Genomic DNA, 21,800 nt, shown 5'->3' on the forward strand with positions numbered 1-21,800 from the left:
TTTTTAAGTTTGGCAACAGGTATGGCAGCAAATATATTTGCAAAGCCGCCACAATCAGTCAGAGGACGTATAAAAAGTCTACAAAACTATCAAATGTCAGGATTTTGTGACACCAAGAGCAATTCTTTCAAAATGTTCCCGCCATTAATATGACCTATAGGTCACATAAATCTTGTAAATTAGACATTAAAATCAAATTCAGTCCTGTGGCCCAATTTTTCATTTTGTAACTTTGCTCTGAACCTAAAATTGAAACATAAAAATCGGCTTTTTTTTTTCTTTTTTTTTTCGTTCTAATCAGTCACTTCATTTTTGGGTTTTTGATTGGCAAAAATGAAAAGAAGAAAATGATACACTGAAGGAAAACCTTATTGTAAAGGGGATGGGTTGACCAAGCATTCCCAAATGTTTTTTTGTTTGTTTGTTTGTTTATTTTCTTTAAATAATTTTAAAACTAAATTCAGTCAATGTTGGGACGGCGCAGTGAAACAGCACTTTACTGTCACACACCTGACATTGAAATGCAAAGCCGTAATTAATTAAGGCTTCAAAGAAAAAAAACACATACACGGACAGTAAGAAAATGTAAATAAAAACAAGTTAATATAGCTAAAACACGCCCTCCTCATTTGCATAACGAGGCAAAAATAAATAGCGTAAAGGAAAAGAGGAAACATGCATACACATTAAATACATTATAAATTTTAATTTACATTTAAATAAATAACGAGCAAAAAAACGTGTTAATACTTGAAAAAAACAAACATGTCTCCATCTTTAAAGGAAGTTGCGTTTAAACACCCGCCCCCATCTTCCGTCTCCTAGCAACAAAGGAAGCTTTGGATCCGCCATAATCCTCTCTGTACTAAACCTTTCCTAAAAGAAGCGCTTTGCTTTCTCCTGACCGACCGACGCAATGGAGGTGACAATGGACCCTCTGTTTCTCGCGTGGAGTTACTTCAGGAGGCGGAAGCTCCAACAGTGTTCGGAAATTTGTTCCAAAATATTACAAGACAGCCCGTATGATCAGGTAATGTGTTGTGGTTAGCGGGCTAGCAAAACTTGCTAGCTTAGCTCTGCTGTTATTGTAGCAAATGCGACTTAGTCCCAATCAGTCGACATTGTGTGGGAAATTGCTCACCATCGCACTTTTTCACGTTTCTCCTTTTATTGGGCTCTTATTTTTTTTCCTATGCCCTCTTTTTTTTGTCTGTCCTCAACACTCTGTTAAAACCACTTTGCATGCTCTCTTAGGACTCATCTTTGTCTGTTTCTGAGGTAACAATAACTGTCTATCTTATCATCGTCATCACCAACATCCCTTTTGTAAAGAAGCATCAGTCTAATCAGTGTTTGTTAAGTGGTGTTTATGTTTGTTCCCCTCTAGGCTGCATGGAGCCTGAAAACACGAGCTCTTACAGAGATGGTATACATTGATGAAATTGATGTTGATCAAGAAGGGATTGCTGAGATGATGCTGGATGAAAACGCCATTGCTCAGGTTGCACGTGCGTATAACTCTTTCAGTGCCTGCTTTGTTGACAGTGAACTATTCTTCACTAACGTGGCTCTCCTCCAGGCCCTGGAACTTCTCTGAGACTGCCTGGAACAAGTCAGGGGGGTCCTACGCCTGCTGTCAGGTACAAATTAGGCAGCTTAAATCTTATTCTTATGAATGAATTTCATGGGTTTAAGTGTTTCCCACTAATTCTAGACCTATGACTCAGTCCGGACGTCCCATTACCGGATTTGTGAGGCCCAACACGCAGTCGGGGCGTCCTGGCACGATGGAGCAAGCCATTACGACCGCGCGCACTGCAAGTACGGCCCGGCCCGTCACCAGCGCCTCGGGTCGATTCATTCGTCTGGGAACGGTGGGTTAACGTGGCTGACTCATTTGATATGTGGGAAGGTGGCAGGTTTTCAAATTGTAATATTTGCTTTTTCATTTTCCTTTAGGCTTCTATGTTAACCAATCCGGAGGGACCGTTTATAAACCTGTCAAGGCTAAATATGTCAAAGTATTCCCAGAAGCCCAATCTGTCTAGGGTAAGACATGTATTTTGCACATTTGCCTGAAAGCCTTTTTTTTTTTGTGCATTGCTTGAGTAACCTTAATTTCCCTTCTCAGACACTTTTTGAGTACATCTTTCATCATGAAAATGATGTAAAAAACGTAAGTAGGGAATTACTGCTAGTGAACTGGCAAAAAAAAATTGTTGTGTTGTGATATTTCTCGTGACATTTTTTTCATCCTCAGGCACTAGATTTGGCTGCTCAAGCAACTGAGCAGGCCCAGTTCAAAGACTGGTGGTGGAAAGTCCAGCTCGGAAAATGCTACTACAGGCAAGTGATCCCAAAACACATGCAAGGCACACGATAAAATCATCGTATACTGTATAAGTAGAACACAGTTTGTTCAGTTGGCCTCTGATGTATTTCAGAATTTGAAGCAGTTCTTCTCATTGGAAATCATTAGGGATGTAACGATATCCAAACATCAAGATACGATAATTATCACAATATTGTGGGGAGGTTGGCGATACAAAAAAGGTCACGTTATTGTACAAAAAATAAAATAAAAATGAGTTCATACTAAAAAAGAACCCATAATATTGTGCTTTTGTACATTACAGCAATGCATATAAACAACCTACTATCTCAAATAACACTTAATATTGAGGCACTTACTTGCTAATGCAAGCACATATTTAGTTCCTCCACATATTGGTTCATAATCATATTACGTTCTCTTTCATCAGACCATTAGCATGAATGTTTAACATATAAGGGCCAAAACATGCCTTGTGACAATTAAACTACACTAAAAAAAACTAGCCACCAGAGGGTGCTAGAACTGCACAAATGGAAAACAACCTGAGTTTTTAAACAGATGTGCTGCTTTTAATATCATGACGTGACGACAACGATATATTATGGCAGTTTTAATATCGCTATATCACAGTATTGCTGGTATCATTACATCCCAAGAAATCATGTACTATAATCTGTTCCAGGGTCAAAATTTTGCCATCATAAAACCCGTATACTGGCAATGTTTAAATGCAGCCCTTCTCAAATAGTGGGTCGGGCCCCAAGGGGGCACACATATGACTTCACGAAACATGTTATGTTGTTATTTTTTACCGTACTAGAATAAAGTTTAATTGCACATTCGCTACTGTAGGTGGCAGCGGTGCTCTCATTGTCAGAGAGTGCAAAAGGAGTATTAGCTCCATTACAGAAGTGTACTAACAACAATTTTATAGCCAAATGATTATGTTTTGTGCAATTCAAAATGTGTGAATTTAGAGGCGTATTTTCACCCCTAATGTCCTTTAACTTCTGAAATGTGCATCCTGGCATTCTAAATTTGAATTGTCTCACCTTTGCAGGCTTGGTTTATACCGAGAAGCTGAAAAGCAGTTCCGGTCAGCTCTCACCCAACAAGAAATGGTTGATACGTACCTTTATCTTGCTAAGGTAAATATAAATGATATGCAACCTTCAGCCAAGGGTAACTAATGAGTGAAAGCAGTAATAGGAAGTTATTATTTTGAACATACTGCAAGGTAGTAAAAAAGGCTATTTTATGGGCAGAGAAATGTTATTGTTTATTTCAGAATTTATACTTTTTTACTTGAGTAAAGGACATTGAATCAAAGTATCTGTACTACAGACAGTAAGCCACCTCCACTAATCAGATATTCTGTTTCCCCAATCAGCTGTATCAGCGCCTGGATCAGCCAATAACAGCCCTCAACCTCTTCAAACATGGCTTGGACCACTTTCCTGGCGAGGTCACCCTCCTGACAGGAATCGCTCGTATCCATGAGGTACGGCGTGTCTCCGTCAACCTCGGGGCGCACTCATCTTCATGAGCCGTAATCACTGTCCATCCTGTGGCCGTGTTGTCACAGGAGATGAACAACATGACATCAGCCACCGAGTACTACAAAGAAGTCCTAAAGCAGGACAACACACACGTGGAGGCCATCGCTTGCATAGGCAGCAATCACTTCTACTCAGATCAACCTGAGATTGCGCTTCGCTTCTACAGGTCGGACAAAACCTCTCAGCATCACGTCGTGCACATTTCTATGGGGGATCAAAACTGCCTAAATTACAAATAAATGACTAAATAAATGAATAAAAGTGAAAATAAAAACGGACCTAAAAAAAATCATTAAAAAATAAAATAAAAAAAATATATAAATAAATTAAATAAAAACAACCTATATATATCAATAAAAAAATAATTAAATAAAAGTAAGAATACATACAAAAATAAAAACGAGACAGTGGAGCCCAACTCAAGACACCCTTAGGACCGCCCCCTCATTTGAATAACATTTCGACCTGACAGAGCGTCTGCAGCATGAAATAAAAGAGTGTGAGAGTAGAGCGTTTTTATTTAATTTAAAATTTATTTAATTTTATTTATATATTTATTTTTGCATTTATTTTTATTTTTTTGAATGTCATTTTTACTTTTGTATTTATTTTTATATTTATTTTTATTTTTTATCTAATTTTCTATTTTGTATTTTTATTTTTATTTATTTATTTCGGGATATATATATATATTATTTCCCTTTATATTTATTTTTTTATTTAATTTTTGAATTCTATTTTTATATACATTTTTATTTCATATTTATTTAGTCATTTGTTTATTTTTAATTTAGGCAGTTTTGGCCCTCCATACATTTCATGATAATGATGATGATGATCCAGGTGATCCACTTCTTTGCTTGCTAGGCGGCTCCTCCAGATGGGTGTGTATAATTGCCAACTATACAACAACCTGGGCCTGTGCTGCTTCTATGCGCAGCAGTATGACATGACACTGTCATCTTTCGAGAGAGCGCTGGCCCTGGTGGCCAACGACGAAGAGCAAGCAGATGTGTGGTACAACATCGGACAAGTTGCTGTGGTGAGTAGACCAAATTAAATGAATGTCTTATCATGTGAAAAGGTGGCAAAAAACGTAAACACAAAGTGCTCATGTTTGCAGGGTATAGGAGACCTGACTTTGGCCTACCAGTGTTTTAAACTGGCGTTGTCTTTTAGTAATGATCATGCTGAAGCTTACAACAACCTTGCAGTGCTGGAGCTGCGCAAAGGTCGTGTTGAACAGGTAAAATCGTCATATGGATCTCGGTCGTTTTTAGTCATTTGGTGGCCCTCCACATCTGTACACTACAATCGTTTAATTTTGAATTTCCTGACCTAAATATTCTTCTCTAAGAAGTGAATCATGTTAACATTTTTCATGTAATTGAGAAAAACTTACTTAATATAGTTTGCCATTCTCTATATCACACTCCATTAAACTCACATATCGTAGCTTCGTAATGGAGACATGAATGCATATTTATGTGAATTTCCGACAGCTTTCTGAAATGAAATCATTTTCAAAGCATCAATTAAGATTTTAAAATTGTTGTGACTTCATTTTTTCATCTTTTCTCATTCAGTCTAAAGCCTTCCTGCAGACGGCTGCCACCTTGTCACCTCACATGTATGAGCCTCACTACAATCTAGCCATTCTCTGTGAAAAGGTAATTTTCATTGTTCATTTGTAAGAATTAAAGAACTCAGTGGCTAATCCTTTCTTTTCGTGTCCAGATTGGAGACCTTCAGAGCAGCTACATGGCGGCTCGAAATTCTGAAGACGCCTTCCCCGAGCATGTCGACACTCAGCAGGTCCTGGTGCAACTTCGCCAGCATTTTGAAGCACTGTGAACACTTGGCTTGGTTGGAAATATGTTTTGAAACAGAATTTCCTGTGTTGTAATATGACAGTGGATTCAAAATCTTGGCGGCTGTTCACGGAATGTGTTTGCTGTTGTAAATACTAACTTTATGATGTTTCGAGACATTTGCAGCTGAGGATAGTGTACAAACATGTAAAGCAATGTGTATGTAGTAAAGAGAATTATTTTTTGTATTGTTTATAGAGATGTAATTTTGTAGCTTGCACATAAATGGTTACAATTTTTGGCTTTCTGTCTTCTTGACAAATACAAATGTATCAACTGGCTGACATTTCACAAATCCATTTGAGATTGTAAGTACACGGGGCATCGTTCCAGCCCTTGAAGGGATTGTTTCTGGGGTAGGTGGCCGCACAATCCTCATCGCCCGCGTTATTGGGCTCGCCATCATTCCAGTAGCTGAAACGAATAACAGACCATATGGTTCAGCATTATTTAACAGCTAGGCATTCGTCAATTTACACTTTATGTTTAGGGATGAATAACTAACAGTAAGAGGATATAAAATATGAATAAAACAATTTTTATTTGAGCACCTATTAAAGTCAATGAAGTTATTCACACATGCAATATTGAATTTTTAGTATGTGCATTAAAATGTGAAATGGGCTGCGGTTATACTGCGCTATATTTCACTTCTGCTGTATTCAAATGACGTTGTCGCCTTCACATAGTCACACAATTCAATTCTATGCCCAGTGCGACAGTGATGGCACAATATCATACAATTTTTATAAAAACAGTATGCCTGACTTCCACCTTACTGCTTGTGTTTTCAGCACATGTCATGAGGCACGCGCACAGATAGACCCCCAGATAAGAAAGTGCCCTTTGCCCGAGCCATTTCTTTCTTCATTCATCAATATTTAAAGTGGAAGTCAACCTTAAAGGGATACTTGACTCATTGAGCCATTTTCAGCAGTAAAAAGTTAAGATTTTATCTATAATTAATGTGGTAACTTCATTTTTTTTTTCATGTACAATGAATACCTTTAAAAGGGTAATTGTTCTGCTTGCTGTCGACTGATGTTGACATCACCTGTGCTGAGGATGTAACGACCAATCATGGCTCACCTGTTTTCTGGTTTGGTTAGTAAACTGAGCCATGATTAATGAAGTTGTCAAATTCATTCTGGACAAAATGTTCACTTTTGAGGCTACTGCTGAAAATTGTTCAATGAGTCAAGTATCCCTTTAAACATTTCTTGACACTAATATGTGTGACCTCACTAGTCTAAACATAACATTCTAATTAATATTACATTTGTGGAATACGAGTTATGAAGCAAAATCCAGCCATTTTTATCCATTTCAGGGGGCGACCATTTTACCATTTGCTGTCGACTGAAGATTACATCACAGTTGCCCAGGTCTCAGGTAACAACCAATCATAGCTCAGCTTCAGAAAACAGGTGATCTGTGATTGGCCGTTGGCTGAGCCCTGAAGAACTGTGATGTCATCTTCAGTCGACAGCAATTGGCAAAATGGCCGTCCCCTGAGATGGATAAAAATGGCAGGATTTTGCTTCAGAAAACAGGTGAGCTGTGATTGGTCGTTGCCTGAGACCTGGGCAACTGTGATGTCATCTTCAGTCGACAGCAAGTGGCAAAATGGCCACCCCCTAAGATGGATAAAAACGGCTGGATTTTGCTGCTTAACTCATATTCCACTAACAAAATATCAACCAGAATAGCATTTTTAGACTATTGGGGCTGCATAGAACAGATTATTGGGAAAAAAAATGATTAACTTCCTCTTAAAAAAAAATAAAAATTAAAAAAATAAATCACAAAAGCATTACCCTTCATCCAGTCTGGTTCCGTCCAGCCACTTCCAGACTCCTTCGCTGTCCACATCTCGCAATCCGATCCAGAAACCGCTCTGTGTTATGGATCTCCATGGGTCTTGATGAAGATTCATCAGCTGATTTATTCTCAGCTGACAAGCGATGACATTTAAAATTACATGCGACATTTCTGTTACTCCCAGAAACAACACGTTACCTTGATGCACCGATTCGATCGAAGCTGCCGTCGAATTGGTCTCACCTGCTTTTCTGAGCTGTCTACCACAGCCAGGTCGCTGCCGTGCTTTTTGCAAAACTCCCTGGCATCCTGCCACGACCTGCGCGAGTATGTTTCAGAATAGCTAAGGAAGTAACATGCCGAGTTGATTAAAGTCCATCCTGGTAAACAGCGTCTGCAGCCCTCCTCTGAAGAAAGACAGTTATTAGAGGATTTCAATGGACCACTACAGCAAGTTAAAAAAAAATCTTACTCATCATTGGTATATGTGATTTTAAGACACTAATGTCCCCTTGGATTTTATCTGCCTGCTTTTTGAAGTCGCCGCTTCTTTTCGTCTGGTATTCCAGCTGCCACTTGATGACTTGATGCTGTCTGTTCTCTTGCGCCAAGCGCATTTCCACCTCAGCTCGTCTTTTCGAGGCGTCGTCGTAGGCTGCGTTCAGTGCGGCCACCTCACGACTGATGCTCATCACTGCCTGAGACTCGTCTGTGAGGTTGTTGTCTTGTCGTCGAGGAAAAGGTGCGCATAATACAGTCTCCATTAAATACATCAGGAGTGTAATGTCAAGTATAAATAGGATAAAGTTAGCTTACTGAAGAACATATCAACAAAACCTAATTGACATCTTCCAAGCAGAACTTTTTTTCCCGTAATATTCTGGTTTCTTTCTGCACATTTTATCTTTCTATATCGTTTTTCAAAATATATTGTTTAGAATAGAATAACAAAACAATGTCTACAATAGGGACAAATTCAGATTTAATGGCAGAAAATTGACAGCAATGCAAGAATACTCTATAAAAAAAAAATATCTATGTAGATACAACTAGGGATGGGCGAGTACCGATACCAGGTATCTGTATCGGGCCGATACCGGCCCTATTTCAAGTACTTGAATACTCGTGACGCAGACGAGTACAAGAGACCGATGGCAGAGGGGGAAGACGTTAAGTGAGTCCTCCTTGCCTGTAAGTGGCGCTAGCTTGCAGCAGTTTTTCACCAAAACTTCACCAGTTTGGAAATACTTCAAAATTGTGAATCTTAAACTAAAAGAGCATTTTTGTGTTATATTTTGAGCGTTAAGACTATTGAAGAGTGACTGTGCTGTTTTTTTTGTGTCAAAATTAAAGGAAATTATTTGTTTAAAAATATCTTTTAGTGATTTTTTTTTTATTTGTCAAAATGTACTACTGGTATCGGCAGTTGGTATCGGTATCGGTGAGTACTGAGGATCTGAGTATCGGTATCGGTCTAAAAAAAAAGTGGTGTCGAACATGCCTAGATACAACTATGGATGTTTGATTGTGACAGTCAATAATACAGATACCAAGTACCGATACCACAAGTACTTTTGATATATAAAAAAAAAAAAAAAGATTTCAATCATTTTAAAGAAAGACCTACAGTGTATATCCCAAGATAGCATTTTCCCGTAAAATCTCATGAAATGAAGAGCTATTTTCTATTTTTATCATTCTAATTTGTGGTTCATTCTGGTAAACAGGACAAACACACATCTATTTAAATACTGTAACTGCTCACTGTATTTTGGAAATACAACTGTACTCTTTAAATTCCTATATTAATCAACAAAAATAATCCATTTTAATTAAAATATTATCCGTAAAATTACAAAAATGAAAGCATTATTTCATTCCAGTTAATTCCGATTGAATTCCACTTTTCCCTGATATTTTGAAGGCCTACTTCATGGTAGTACCATCTGATGCAAATCCAAAAGTAACCTGAACACAGAGCAGCTGTGCAGTAAAAACAACATATGTTATTGTTAAAACTTCAAGTGCTAATGGGACTATGCAGACTGATAACGAAACCTTTATTACATTACATTTTAATACTCTGTTTTTATTTCCCCCTCCCTTTATTGCGAACTTAACAGGTTCATCGGGACTCACAATAGACTCCCAGGCCAATATCCACTGCTAGCAGGACAGCGGCGAGCACAGCCAACGTGATTTCAAGCACTCTGTGAGAGGTCCAGTTGGATGCGGGCCTCACCATTGACAGGGAGACTCCACAGAGAAGCAAAGAAATCAAATCACTAACACAAAAAAAATGGACATTTATGTATGTCGTGTATCCATTCGTATACCTTGTGGTTTCTCATGGTTCGAGTGCAACGACGGCTCGTCCACACTCAGGTCCTCCTGGTGTATCAGTTTGTTATAGGCGCTCTCCTCCATGTTGACTGCTCTCGTGAGAGCCACAGGAAGGGAGTATTTGGGAGGACATTGCCCCGTGTGTGCAGCATTACAAACAGAAAAAGGGTTCGTTTGTTAAATATTGACATGGGACACAGAGAAAGGGACTTCTAACTACAGCTGCCACAATTGATGTTGACAATTGGGCCTTTTATTCACTTGTGTTTATTAGACATTTTGCAAGAGCATGATTTGTCATTTCATTCTACTGTGAAGGCTTTGCCACCATCTCGCAAATCCAGTTGTAGAGGTGGTCCCGGCAGTTTCCATTGTACCACGTTTTTCTGGTGTCGGCAAAGTAATAAAAAGCTGCGCAGTCCCCAGTCTGAACTCCAATGGTGCTGGGCTGGTTATTCCTCCAGTACCTTCAAATCAAATCAAATCAATTAACATTGGATTCTTGCATGGAATAAAAACATAAGTAAGCAAGATGCACACCCGGTTTCATTCACAGTCCTGTTGTTTATCCACGTCCATGTTCCCCAGGATTCAGTGTTCCGTAGGCCCATCCAGAACCCGTTCTGCCACCACAAAGGCGAACTGGAGCTTGCTTTTGGAATGTTTTCACTTAGAAGTATCTGGAAGAAAGAAGTTGTAGTTAATAGTTTGGCTCTTTCATTGAGCTATCTGAGGTTGTGGCTCCACTTAAGGAGCTGTCATGCGGTTTTTTATTTTTTTTTATTTTTACTTTTGCTAGGGTTCGAGTTTTGAGTGGGTTTTGTTTGAGTTTGTCATCGTGTTCCTTTAAGTTTCTGGTATGATCTGTTATGTTCTGCCTTCTTTATGTGTCTCCCATTGTCTCGTCAAACATTGTCTTGCCCACCTGTGTTTGCTGTCACTTGTGTCTTACCCAGCTGTGTCTCGTTGTGTCAATTAGTGTGTGTGTGTGTATTTAGTCTCTTGTCTCCCCTCTGTCTGTCGATTCATTGTCATTTTCCTCTTGTCATGCTGCCGGTTTTGTTCCACGCTTTGTCTTGTTTACCCTTTTTGACTTTATTGTTTTTGTTTCTTAGTTTGTAGCTCATTTTTTGCTTCCTCGTTTTTGTTTATTAAACTTTTTATTTTTTTTTTATTTTTTTTTATACCTCATTCTTTGCCTCCTCGCCCTGCTTCCCTGCATTTGGTTCCACCACCACGGCACCACACCTCAGCCGTAACTGGGGCGGCCATTTTGCCTATTACTGTTGACTCGAAATTACATCACAGTTGCTCAGGCTCAGGTAACGACCAATCACAGCTCACCTGTTTTTGCGTTTGGTCTGACATTTGCAAGATGAGTCGTGATTGGTCGTTAACTGAGCCCTGAGCAACTCTGAAGTAATTTTCAGTCAACAGCAAGAAGCAAAATGTGTGGATTTTGCTGCTCAACTCATATTCCATAATATATTAATTAGAGTTCTGTGTTTAGACTAGTAGCAGGAGTACAAATAATTATTGTGGAGACATTTTTGGGCTTGACTTTAAAACTGATCTCTTAAAAAATAGCTTATCATGATGGGGCAGTGAGATTTTCTAGGAATGCTGAAGATTTTATTTTTTTTTTCTGTTGCATGATTGTGGGAAATCAAGTGTCAACTGAGTACAATTCTTTTCCTAAATAAACAGGCATAGAAAAATACTCCTTTTGTAATGTTAATAGTATTTTTTTTTCTTTACCTGTTCCTGCAAGTTCTCAATTACGAGAAGGTCTCCGCCTCGACCAATGCAGTCTGCTCTGCTGTCTGGCCAGTTCTTTTTGGCGTCAGGCTCAGGGAGGGAAAAATAATAGCAGGTTGATTGAAGAAGAGTCCATCCTGATGGACATCTGTCACAGTTTTGCTCTGTTGCAACAACAGATAAATCCCAGGTTGATGATTAATTAACACAAAGATTTTCTCAACCATGATCTCAGACTTACCAATAATAGCTTTCGCCGCCTCTAGCTTTTTCTTGTCTGTTTGAAGCGTTTCAATCTGGCTCTGAAGTGCGTCGCCCAGTCTCGTCTGCTGTTTCAGTTGCAGTTTCATTTGAACTTGGCTCGTCTGCTCCTTGACTAACGCTGCCTCCGCTTCCTTCTGCGCTTTGAGGGTGTCACTCTGGTTGCGGAGATAATTACGTTCGATGATGAGGGATGAGAGAGCCGAATGAGGAGTCAGAAGGTGATCTTCGTTGGCGCTGGCACCTGAGGCTCAAAAAAACAGATGTAATGTGATTAGCTCTTTGATAGTGAGTCGTGGTCCTCCAAAAGAAGAGGCTAATTTAGATTGATTCTTTTGAATTTGAAAGAGATTTTGACACTCACTCCTTTTGTTTTATCTTTGTCTGACAAACTGGTTATATCAAGTGCTGTTTTACTCACAGAAAATGGCGAGGACAACGGCAACTATGAGCAGAACAGCATCGAGCACACCCAGAAGCGGAAGAGTCACCCTGTGGTGCGGAATCCAAGATCCAGCTCCTACTATAAACACACGATATCATATGAAAATGGTAAAATTACCAAGAACATCTTGAGAGTCGCATCGAGTCACCAAACAAGGACACTGTTCAAAAATATCAGAACATCAAAATGTCACAGTCATCTATAATGTACCTTGTTGAAATTTCTGAGAGCGTGAATGCCGATGTGTGTGAAACTCAGAATTTGTTTGCTCCGCGGGAGTTTCCGCACTTTGGTCTAGCTGGGACTGAATGTTCTCCATTGTAGTACTTCAGTGAAAGTGGTGCATATTGATCTGGTCAACTGGTGATAAGGTTTGTGCGTGCGTGCGCATGTGTGTGTTAAAGGAACAGTAGTAAGCGGGTTTTACTCCTGTGTTATAAAAATTTACACTTAGCCATGGAAAAAAAGTGTGTGACCAAGTTTCTATAGCAATCAAACTGAGAATGACCCTCGATTCATTTTTGAAAATAAAATGTTTACTGGAGTGGAGCAGTTTTGAGTTTTAATAAGCGTGTTCACCACTAGATGGCAGACATCTCTAAAGAGCACCTCCAAACTCAAGACTGTAGTTCTACATCAGAGAAGAAGAGAGGCCAGGAGTGAATTATGTCAAGAAGATTCTCTTTCAGGTAAATTAGGAATCAGATTACATGTTCAGTTTTCAGATTTCAACCAATCACCACTACAACAGTAAACACAAAAGTACACAAACAACAGCATTTTTTTAGTACAGTATGTACAACAGTTGTTTAGGTTGATTTAAAAAAAAAAAAAAAGAAATGTCTAGATTTTTGGAAAGTTTGCACATTATACAGCATAGATGTTGACTGTTTTATTGTGAACAATCAAATTGTTTGTTCACTGGATAGTACTTGGTGCTTTTTCACAAATCCATCTACTCCTGCTTGTACATTCGATGCTAATCCAAGCAGTGAAGACATTTTTTGTGCCATATAAAGCTGCACAGTTCTGATGGACATCATCACTTGATTCTCCATCGGCCCAGTACCTAAAACGACAAACATACGGTGGCCTTAGAACAATACTTTGCTTCATAAGTATCTGAATGGATGATGCGGTGTGAAATTTGGTGAATGTACAAGTTAGAAACAACCCATCCGTTCATTATCTGTAATGGCTAATCTTTTTCAGGGTTGACATCAGACAAAAAGTTGGTCAAGTCAATCACGATACAGGTGGTTTGTAACATGCTACATTTACTTTAATAAAGTTACTCAAATAAATTTTGGGATCAATTGTGACCACACACAAGGGACTCTAATGGCGAAGTCTGGGCTGAGGCGCATTGAAAATTCTGCCCAGAGGCAGGTTTGACCGGGTGTTGATAATTTTTGCAGGCTTATTTAAAAAAGGGAGATTTACACCAATGTGGGCGGGAGCACAGTGTATGTATCTATCCATTAAATTGTAGTCATATGCCTTACCCTTCAATCAGGTCGCTTCCATCCGCCCATCTCCAAAGTCCTTCCTTGTGAAAATACAACCCAATCCAAAAGTTGGAGGAGCTCATTGTCACATCTGCATTACTTATCAGGTGATTCATGGTTGCAATCTGACAAAATATTCACATTACAAATATCTATTATAACATATTGTTGTAGTATTTGTTTGCGTGCAATGAATGAGATACGAATTGTGCTCACGCCACCTCTTCGTCCAGGCTGTCGATGTCTATGAGGTCACCTCCGTACATCTGACAGAAATCGCGAGCATTTTGCCACGATTTACGCGCATCAAATTGAGACAAGGCGAAGTAGTAGCATGCAGAGTTCATCAAAATCCATCCTAGCGGACAACGACTGCAGCCATCCTCTGTTGCCAAAAAACGTGATATGAAACAAATGAAAATGCTCATTTGGAAATATACAGTGAAATTGGTCTCACCAATGAATGGTATGTACGATTTTAGATACGTGACATCCTTCGTTATTTCATCAAGTTGCACTTCGTAGTCTTTGGTCCTTCTTTTGTGGTGTTCAAACTCCCAGTTGCTGTGCGTTTGTCGACTCATTTCCCTGGCCAGCTCTTTCTTGGCATCGCTCATGTTTCTGACTGCTAATTTGTAAGATTCCTGGAGTTTGATCAACTCTCCCTCGATAAGTTCTGCGTCATCAAGAGGCCGGTTGGTATTGCGACGTGTGGTATCTGTAAGAACAACTGAAATATGTTTTTTTAACAATGTCTCATGGGCATTTAGAACATTCAATTCATGTTATAATGAGAGAGTATTGAGTTGTCAAACACAAACAAAGCAGGTATTTAGTAATCATTTTAAACTTAATGTTATGGCTGCTTCTGTGGCGGATTTGACATTAGTAAACACAGTAAAAGGAAAATACTACTACATTATGTATTTTAAGTTTTTAGTTATTTTTTTTCAACAACTAACCACATGGATTTGAAAAATTACTTTGACAATGAAAATAGCATAACAATAGAGAGCATGTGAGACTTGTTTCACAAAAAAAAAAAAAAAAAAAAAAAAAAAAAAAGATTTCCCAATGAACTTCTTTTTCATTGTACTAAGTATGATAGAAATTCACATTGGGCAGCAAAATATCTGAGCTTGATGACAGAAAGGACACGTTTGGCCACTATTAGTATTTTATGTGCCTACGAGTTGAACATTATCGCTAGCAAGAAATTGCATACTAAAATATTTCGAATTTCTGAAAGTATCTTTTTATATCAATTACTATTTCACAATGACAGTGGACGTGTTAATCTTGACAACACAATATGATAACAAAATGAGAACACCTAAGTGGAGTTACCCAATAATGACAATGTGGACAACAATTTCGGAGTTACTTAAAATGTTCAATGTGATTATGTAAATACAATAATCAAAATGATTTTTGACTATTTTAACAAGTATCGTTTTGCAGACATTGAAACCATGTAAAAACGGATTCATTTAACAAATTAGTCGGCATACTTTATTTGACAGAGCAGAGCGGTTTGTGGGACATGCCAAAATCATGTTTAACCAATGAAAAAAAAAAAGGTATAAAATAAAGAAAATTTGTATAAAATCAACCATATGTTTTATCATATATAATAAGACCTCAAAGCTTAATTATTCTGCTACATTTTCAGAATGACTGAGGGATTCTAAATGATGAGGACATCAAAGGAAATTTGTAGCGCTATCCATACAATCCATACAATAAATATGATATGAAGTTACTTACAATGGCTCACCAGGAAAATGTCAACAATCAGTAAAACGGCCCCAAGTATCGCCAGACTGGCTATAGCCGCTTTGTAAAGTATCACAGAGGATGCTGGAATGTAAAATGACATTCAAACATGACATTAATATATAGGTACAATGGTAATTTCATATTCTTTGATGAATAGTTTAAGAATTAGCTACTTTTGCTTTTGTTATTCCGACTAACCATTGAAATTGTGCTGCTTTCTATTTTTTATTTGTAATTTTATTCCATAGTATTCCAGCAAGTCAAAAACATAACAAAATTGTCAGTCATGAATCTGTTTTCAAAAGGCCTCTTTTAAAATAATCAATAAATACCTTGTCGCCCTTTTTTGCTAGCAGGTTCCACGTCGTCCTCATTTTGAGAAATTAATGTGTTAAATCCATTGTTTGAATCCATACCACTCATTTTTCTCCTTTCCTTCTGTCACATTAGCTGTAATTTTCTCTGTGCCTAACTCCTATTTACATCAACCCAATCACATGACAATTCTCATTTCTCATTCCATTGCTCAACTCATCAACATTAAATTGGGAAGTTGGGAAATAAGAAGCAATCGCCGCTGAAGGATCAACCCGTGGAAAAGAGAAGAGAAAGTCATAATATAGGGAAGAGAGTACTTCCCTTTACATGGCTCTTTTGTCACAATATTACAATATTAAGAAGAGGAATGACCCCTTTCAAGCTAAGCCAACGTAAATTAAAAAACAAACACACAAAAACTTACATGCTAGTTTGACTACCTCGGGCTGGCTACTGAAAAAAAAAAAAAAAGGATTTTTCTTAAGTGCATACATGAATAGTCTAGATATCTTTTCCCATGCAACTGACATCCTGATATGTTTTGTAATCCTATGATATTAGAAAGTTAACTCAAGGATGCAGGAGCAAGTTGACCTTTTTTAACCTCACACTGCAGCATACTTCTAATGTTACTGTTTTTGCTCACATTCACATCTGCATATCCAGTATCATATCCCCTTGTATTCTGTTTATATGATTCATTAATGTATAGTTGTAATTCCACCACGGATACATGACACTTCATTTAATTCTCAACTGCTTATTCATACAGTTTATTGAGTCATATCCTAACACCAAAGTTATTGGAACAGTGATGTCAATTCCTTTATTTTTGCTGTAGACTGAAAATATTTTGACAACATAAAATAACTATGAGACAAGAGAGCATAAACATTGGAGCCTCAAGGTGTTTACATCTGAAAAGGCCCCTAAACTACTGTGACATGAAAAACAAAACAAATGCAAGCCACTGATTAGAAAGAAAAATAGAAATACCAGGTTAGAATTTGCCCCAAAACGTATAGATGAGGCTAAAAATATGTTATGAAATGATGAGACAACATTAAACTTATAAAGTACAAACTAACAAAGTCATCTACATATAGTACATTTCATTGCTGAAGCATTCCCACATATTTTATTGTGATTTTTATTCGCCACACTTTTTTGCCACCTAACAACTCCCACATAATACTTCCAATTTACATTGTTCAAATTTCAACTAGCTTAAAAAATTCACGCTTCCCGGGCTATATATCGTCTGTTTCCACATTACTTACAGTATTTGCACAATTTTACATTTAATATCAACTTTTCCCCCATTCATTTTCAATGGGACAGTCATTGAACTTTTTCTAAGTAACAGTTTCCACTCCCACTTCCATATATATATATAACTTATCATCATTACCAGGTGTCTGATACTGCCCGGTGGCATAGTTGGGAAAGCACATTGTCCAGTAACCAGGAGGTTATAATTTTATAATTTATCTCTCAATGTGCTTTCAGCATTCCCACACAATTTCTCTTGTAGTTGCACTTAGTCTAGTTGTTGTATATTAATGTAAAAGCAGGCGATAAATCGGAAACAATATAAAACCTAGAAATAATCACAAGAACTACTGTGTTGCTTTTCAAATTTTGATATAAAGACCCCCGTGTTTTTGTGCAGACTATTTAGGTGCCATTTCGCATATCCAGTGTAAACGTGATTCACAGTTGGCATCGAAGCGAGTCTCCCAGGGTTGACCTAATGAATGGGCAGTAGCCCCACAGTTCAGCCCCTGGTGGTAGTTGTTGGGCTCTCCAGGCATCCAGTACCTTAAGAAAGTACACATCAATCAGGTGAGTCAAGTCCCAGAAATATTCAACCAGTAAAAAACAAAAAATGATTGAACTTGTCACCTTTGGTCTGATTCTGTGACGTTATTTATCCAAAGCCACGTCCCCTCCGGTTTCATTTCAGTGACACCGATCCACAGACCATTTTCCCAGACGTAGAAGCCAATACGCAGGGATTCAATGATGTGATTTACATATGTCTACGGACGCGAGTGAAAACTGTGGTATTCAACGACAACTTACACACTATGCAATTTCGTTTTTCTGCCCCACCTGCTCGTTTGGGTGATCAATCACAACCAGATCTGCTCCACGACTGACGCAGTCGGCTCGACTGTTCAACCAGGTCTTTTGCTGCTCCGATGAATTAGTAAAAGAAAAGTAATAGCAAGAAGAGTTGAAAAAGGTAAATCCCTTGTTGCACTTGCCACAGGTGCCCTCTAGAAGACACAAACACATCTCATTTGGCAGAGTACTTACAAACAAAACGTTGAATCATTTCTAATTCTTTCATACCCAAAGCTGACATGTTGAACTGCAGGATTTTCCTCTCTCTGCGCAGACTCTCGAGCTGACTCTGATAAACGTCGTTAACGGCCTTCTGCTCATTAACTTTCACCTTCAGTGTTTCATGACTTCTGGTGGCTTTCTTGAACGCGTTCACGGCTTCTTGCATTGCCTCCATCGCATCACTGTGGTTGCCAAAGAGATGGTCCAGCTCAGTAATGAGATGTGCTGCAGCCGGGTAGGAATTTGTGTTGGAGCGTTGTGGGACTGAGGCATCTTTAAGAAAAAAAACAGTACACAGGATAAAGCAGAGTTTTGACATACATGGAAGAATGACTGTTTTTATTAAAAGGGACGGTGTGTAATATTTAGTGCCGTCTAGTGGCGAACTAATAATTAATTCATTAAAAAACATTAATTTTAATAATATTTCACATCAACTTACATTTTTTAAATATAATACAGGAGGCTGACATTTTTTGCCGCCATCTTCCGCTACAGATACCCAAAGGAGAAGAACTTAATGTATGTAGTTAGCTTCTGGTGATGCTTGCAGCTGGTGTCGAACCCAATGGGTCGACCGCCGCTAAACTTCCACAGCTGGGGCCTGCATGTGGTCGTCACCGTCGCTGAGTTCCGTGATTCGGGCTCCCGCCGCTTGTCTCCCTCTGCTTTGCGCTTGCTAGTCGCTCTCGTTAGCCACTCTAACTAGTTCTTGGTCGCTGCTCTTGTTAGCCACTCCAACTAGCTCTTGCTAGCTACTTTTGCCCACTCTCTAGCTCCTATTCGCCAGGCTGTTTTCTCCCTCTCTATAGCCACTCCAACTAGTTCTTGCTAGCTGCTTTTGTTAGCCACTCCAACTAGCTCTTGCTAGCTACTTTTGCTTACTTTCTAGCTCCTGCTCGCCGGGCTGTTTGCTACCTCGCTCACTTCAACTAATAATTAGTAGTAATTGATGGTAGGCTTACAAAGTGTGCACTGTAGTGTGTGTGTGTGCTTCAAAATTGTAGCATTGTATTAGTTCACCACTAGATGGCACTAAATCCTATACATACACTGTTGAGTTTAAAAAAAAAAATCAAAGTGATGCCAAACTTTTGAAAAGAATTGTCAACTGGCTGTAACAATATGCTTAAAACGACAATAAATGAAATCCTTCACAAAAATAATCAAGCAACAGTCTTACGAATTAAGAATGTTAAAAAGCTGGGTGCACGAATTTGACTCAGCTCCTTTTTACACTTGTTTACCGTTAAGTGTCTTCGCAGTAATGCTGGATGAGCTTAAAAATTGATGTGAAAGAAGAAGAACATGTGAAGAAAGGCGCATGAGCAGTCATGTTTTAAATGTGCACTCACAACCGATTCCGAGAACAACAGCAACAATGAGCAGAATGACATCCAGTAGTCCGAGACATAGTATGACCACACGGTTACGTCCATCTGCACCTGTGAACGTGTTAAGCCAAAGACATAAACAAATCACAGTTATAGCTATTTCTGTATTTTTTGTCAGTGCTTTACTGCAGTGGTTCACTTTTTATATAGTATCGTAATATGACTTTATCCTGGAAAAATGCAGTGTTCTTTACGTAAAATTGAGTTTTTATTTTTATCCAAAGAAAATTGAACCCCCACTATGGCCGGCAGGTGAAGATAAATCCATGCCGCGAATAGTGAAAATCTGTAAGTGAGTGATGGCCAACCAAAAAGGTTTGAAATTGTCTATCGATGCCACCAGATGATGTCAAAGCACTTATTTTATATAGTAGGCAAGGCCATGACCTGACTAAATGAAGCTTTTCACCTCACTTCAACATAGTTTTTGAGTTGGAGTTTTTCGGTGAATTGCCAAGTGCAAATCTGTAGGAGTTCACTGTACATCATAGATTGTGTAAAGATGTCATTTTCTTCTTTTAAAAAAATCTAATGTCTAGAAAATATGAAATTGTTATTGTGACTTTTTTTTTTTTTTTTTTTTTACAATTTACTTCATATGGCATCTATGGGATACAGTTTTGCAGTCATGTTTAAGTGCAGTTTGTATTATGAGGGGGTCCTTAGAAAATGTTCTCCCCTATAGAGAGGCCCTAGCTTAAAAAGCTCTTGAAGAATAAGCTTAAAGTTGCTACTACGTCTACCTATTCTTCTGCTACTTCCTAAAAGTATATAATAGTAGAGGGGGGGAAAATTCAGCACTGTACCTTTCCCGAACAGTTCATAGCGACATCGAGAGGGTCCGGCGTGGTTGAATAAAACCTGAGATGACTTTGGCGCATAAGATACAGTGTGCTCAGCAACTTTCGGCTCATCCTCCATTGCTGCAGGAACTGCACACCAGCCTGTTTGCTGTCTGCCGTACTTACAGACACTAACCCTCAGACACGCTGACGATGAGCACTCACATTCATCACCGAGGATCACATGCCTTAGAGGCGGCTTTCATTTGTGGCATCAAACTGTTAATGTGAAAAGCAATATGAATTGCATAATAATAACACAATATTTGAGCACATGGATGGACTTCAAGTATCCTCCTATGGTCATTCTAATTTTATTTTCATGAAAATGGAACAGTTAACTAACATGTAATAATGAAAGCATATTAGGATTGTATATATTTTCTTGCTGATTACAAAAACATCTGAACATACTGGCAAATACACTTACTACTATTGGGCTATAGCTCTTAAATTTGATGCAAGTAAGAATAAGCAAAACCGGTGACCTTGATTGAACGCCACCAATGTCCAAATGGCACCTTTGGTAGCTTTATTTACATTTTAAATTGATGATCCTTTAGCTAATATTTGTCTCAAGAGATTTTGTTATGTAGAAGTTGTCATAAAGTGAGAATTTAGATACAGAAAGATATGATTAGCTCAGTATTTCTTTCCCTTATTGTTGTGTAATTCAAATAAATATTGCACATCAGCAAACAGAGACTACACTAGATGTGTGTAGTTGAATGTCTTGCATAACATCCCTTCATCAAAATGCAAACGTCAGGGAAAATGACAAGAAGCAAAACTGCAGAATTTACATTTTGTCTCTCAGAAATCACTTGTAAAAATTGCTAATACTCTGGGCTAAAAAGGGAGATTTCAGAGTTGTAAACACTCTTACTAGCTGTCCCCCCATGATGAGTTTTTACTTGTATCATAGGATAAAAAACATGTTTGTTGTTGTTGGCCAACAACAGAACCAAGAACTTTAATATTTCAGGATATACTTTTTTTATACTGATGCTTAAAAAATTAATTGAATCGGTGCTACATTTACCAGAATATTTATTTTACACAAGAATAATTATACTCAAGTACAGAGGTGAGTAAAGTAATGTACTTTGTCACTTCGGATACCCTCAAATGTAACTTCCGGTTTTGCGAGTATTTATTTATTTTTTTCTTCGGTTTTACGAGTAAAGCAGACGAGTGTGAAGCACGCGTCAAAC

General features: G+C 38.3%; 5 protein-coding genes across 11 annotated transcripts; 1 reads left to right on the forward strand and 4 right to left on the reverse strand.

Annotated features, from left to right (window-relative positions):
• The first annotated feature begins 829 nt into the window (after nt 1-829).
• ttc8 (tetratricopeptide repeat domain 8) lies at nt 830-6,004 on the forward strand. Of its 3 annotated transcripts, XM_077537885.1 has the most exons (15): nt 830-1,030; nt 1,255-1,278; nt 1,388-1,508; nt 1,580-1,640; nt 1,715-1,874; nt 1,960-2,049; nt 2,132-2,176; nt 2,261-2,346; nt 3,396-3,483; nt 3,726-3,836; nt 3,921-4,060; nt 4,762-4,936; nt 5,018-5,140; nt 5,481-5,564; nt 5,632-6,004. In XM_077537885.1, exons 1-15 carry the CDS (start codon nt 917-919, stop codon nt 5,746-5,748), a joined length of 1,539 nt encoding a protein of 512 aa, XP_077394011.1. In that variant the 5' UTR covers nt 830-916; the 3' UTR covers nt 5,749-6,004. The 3 variants fall into 3 exon arrangements, with proteins under 3 accessions (XP_077394011.1, XP_077394013.1, XP_077394014.1); XM_077537887.1 differs by lacking the exon at nt 1,255-1,278; XM_077537888.1 differs by lacking the exons at nt 830-1,030; nt 1,255-1,278 and having other exon boundaries at nt 1,446-1,501.
• Nucleotides 5,873-10,166, reverse strand: LOC144031119 (uncharacterized). Its single transcript, XM_077537893.1, has 6 exons — nt 9,923-10,166; nt 9,726-9,842; nt 8,059-8,310; nt 7,830-7,993; nt 7,583-7,719; nt 5,873-6,179 (listed from the first exon to the last, which is right to left on the reverse strand). The coding sequence occupies exons 1-6, from the start codon at nt 10,011-10,013 to the stop codon at nt 6,038-6,040; spliced, it is 903 nt and encodes a 300-aa protein (XP_077394019.1). The 5' UTR covers nt 10,014-10,166; the 3' UTR covers nt 5,873-6,037.
• On the reverse strand, nt 10,147-12,764 carry LOC144031118 (uncharacterized). Of its 4 annotated transcripts, none has more exons than XM_077537891.1 (6): nt 12,604-12,764; nt 12,370-12,471; nt 11,929-12,192; nt 11,688-11,851; nt 10,470-10,609; nt 10,147-10,396 (listed from the first exon to the last, which is right to left on the reverse strand). In XM_077537891.1, the coding sequence occupies exons 1-6, from the start codon at nt 12,710-12,712 to the stop codon at nt 10,237-10,239; spliced, it is 939 nt and encodes a 312-aa protein (XP_077394017.1). In that variant the 5' UTR covers nt 12,713-12,764; the 3' UTR covers nt 10,147-10,236. The 4 variants fall into 4 exon arrangements, with proteins under 4 accessions (XP_077394017.1, XP_077394015.1, XP_077394018.1 ...); XM_077537889.1 differs by having other exon boundaries at nt 11,929-12,198; XM_077537892.1 differs by having other exon boundaries at nt 12,370-12,468; nt 12,604-12,763.
• A 289-nt stretch (nt 12,765-13,053) lies between these two features.
• On the reverse strand, nt 13,054-16,232 carry LOC144031120 (C-type lectin domain family 10 member A-like). Of its 2 annotated transcripts, none has more exons than XM_077537896.1 (6): nt 16,013-16,232; nt 15,669-15,761; nt 14,359-14,619; nt 14,123-14,286; nt 13,899-14,026; nt 13,054-13,462 (listed from the first exon to the last, which is right to left on the reverse strand). In XM_077537896.1, exons 1-6 carry the CDS (start codon nt 16,101-16,103, stop codon nt 13,312-13,314), a joined length of 888 nt encoding a protein of 295 aa, XP_077394022.1. In that variant the 5' UTR covers nt 16,104-16,232; the 3' UTR covers nt 13,054-13,311. The 2 variants fall into 2 exon arrangements, with proteins under 2 accessions (XP_077394022.1, XP_077394020.1); XM_077537894.1 differs by having other exon boundaries at nt 14,359-14,631.
• A 510-nt stretch (nt 16,233-16,742) lies between these two features.
• LOC144031580 (C-type lectin domain family 4 member K-like) lies at nt 16,743-21,597 on the reverse strand. Its single transcript, XM_077538870.1, has 6 exons — nt 20,551-21,597; nt 19,706-19,795; nt 18,357-18,623; nt 18,114-18,280; nt 17,904-18,040; nt 16,743-17,819 (listed from the first exon to the last, which is right to left on the reverse strand). The coding sequence occupies exons 1-6, from the start codon at nt 20,663-20,665 to the stop codon at nt 17,672-17,674; spliced, it is 924 nt and encodes a 307-aa protein (XP_077394996.1). The 5' UTR covers nt 20,666-21,597; the 3' UTR covers nt 16,743-17,671.
• Between the last annotated feature and the right edge of the window lie 203 nt (nt 21,598-21,800).

The sequence above is a fragment of the Festucalex cinctus genome, chromosome 12, assembly GCF_051991245.1.
Source record: "Festucalex cinctus isolate MCC-2025b chromosome 12, RoL_Fcin_1.0, whole genome shotgun sequence".
Taxonomy (NCBI): domain Eukaryota; kingdom Metazoa; phylum Chordata; class Actinopteri; order Syngnathiformes; family Syngnathidae; genus Festucalex; species Festucalex cinctus.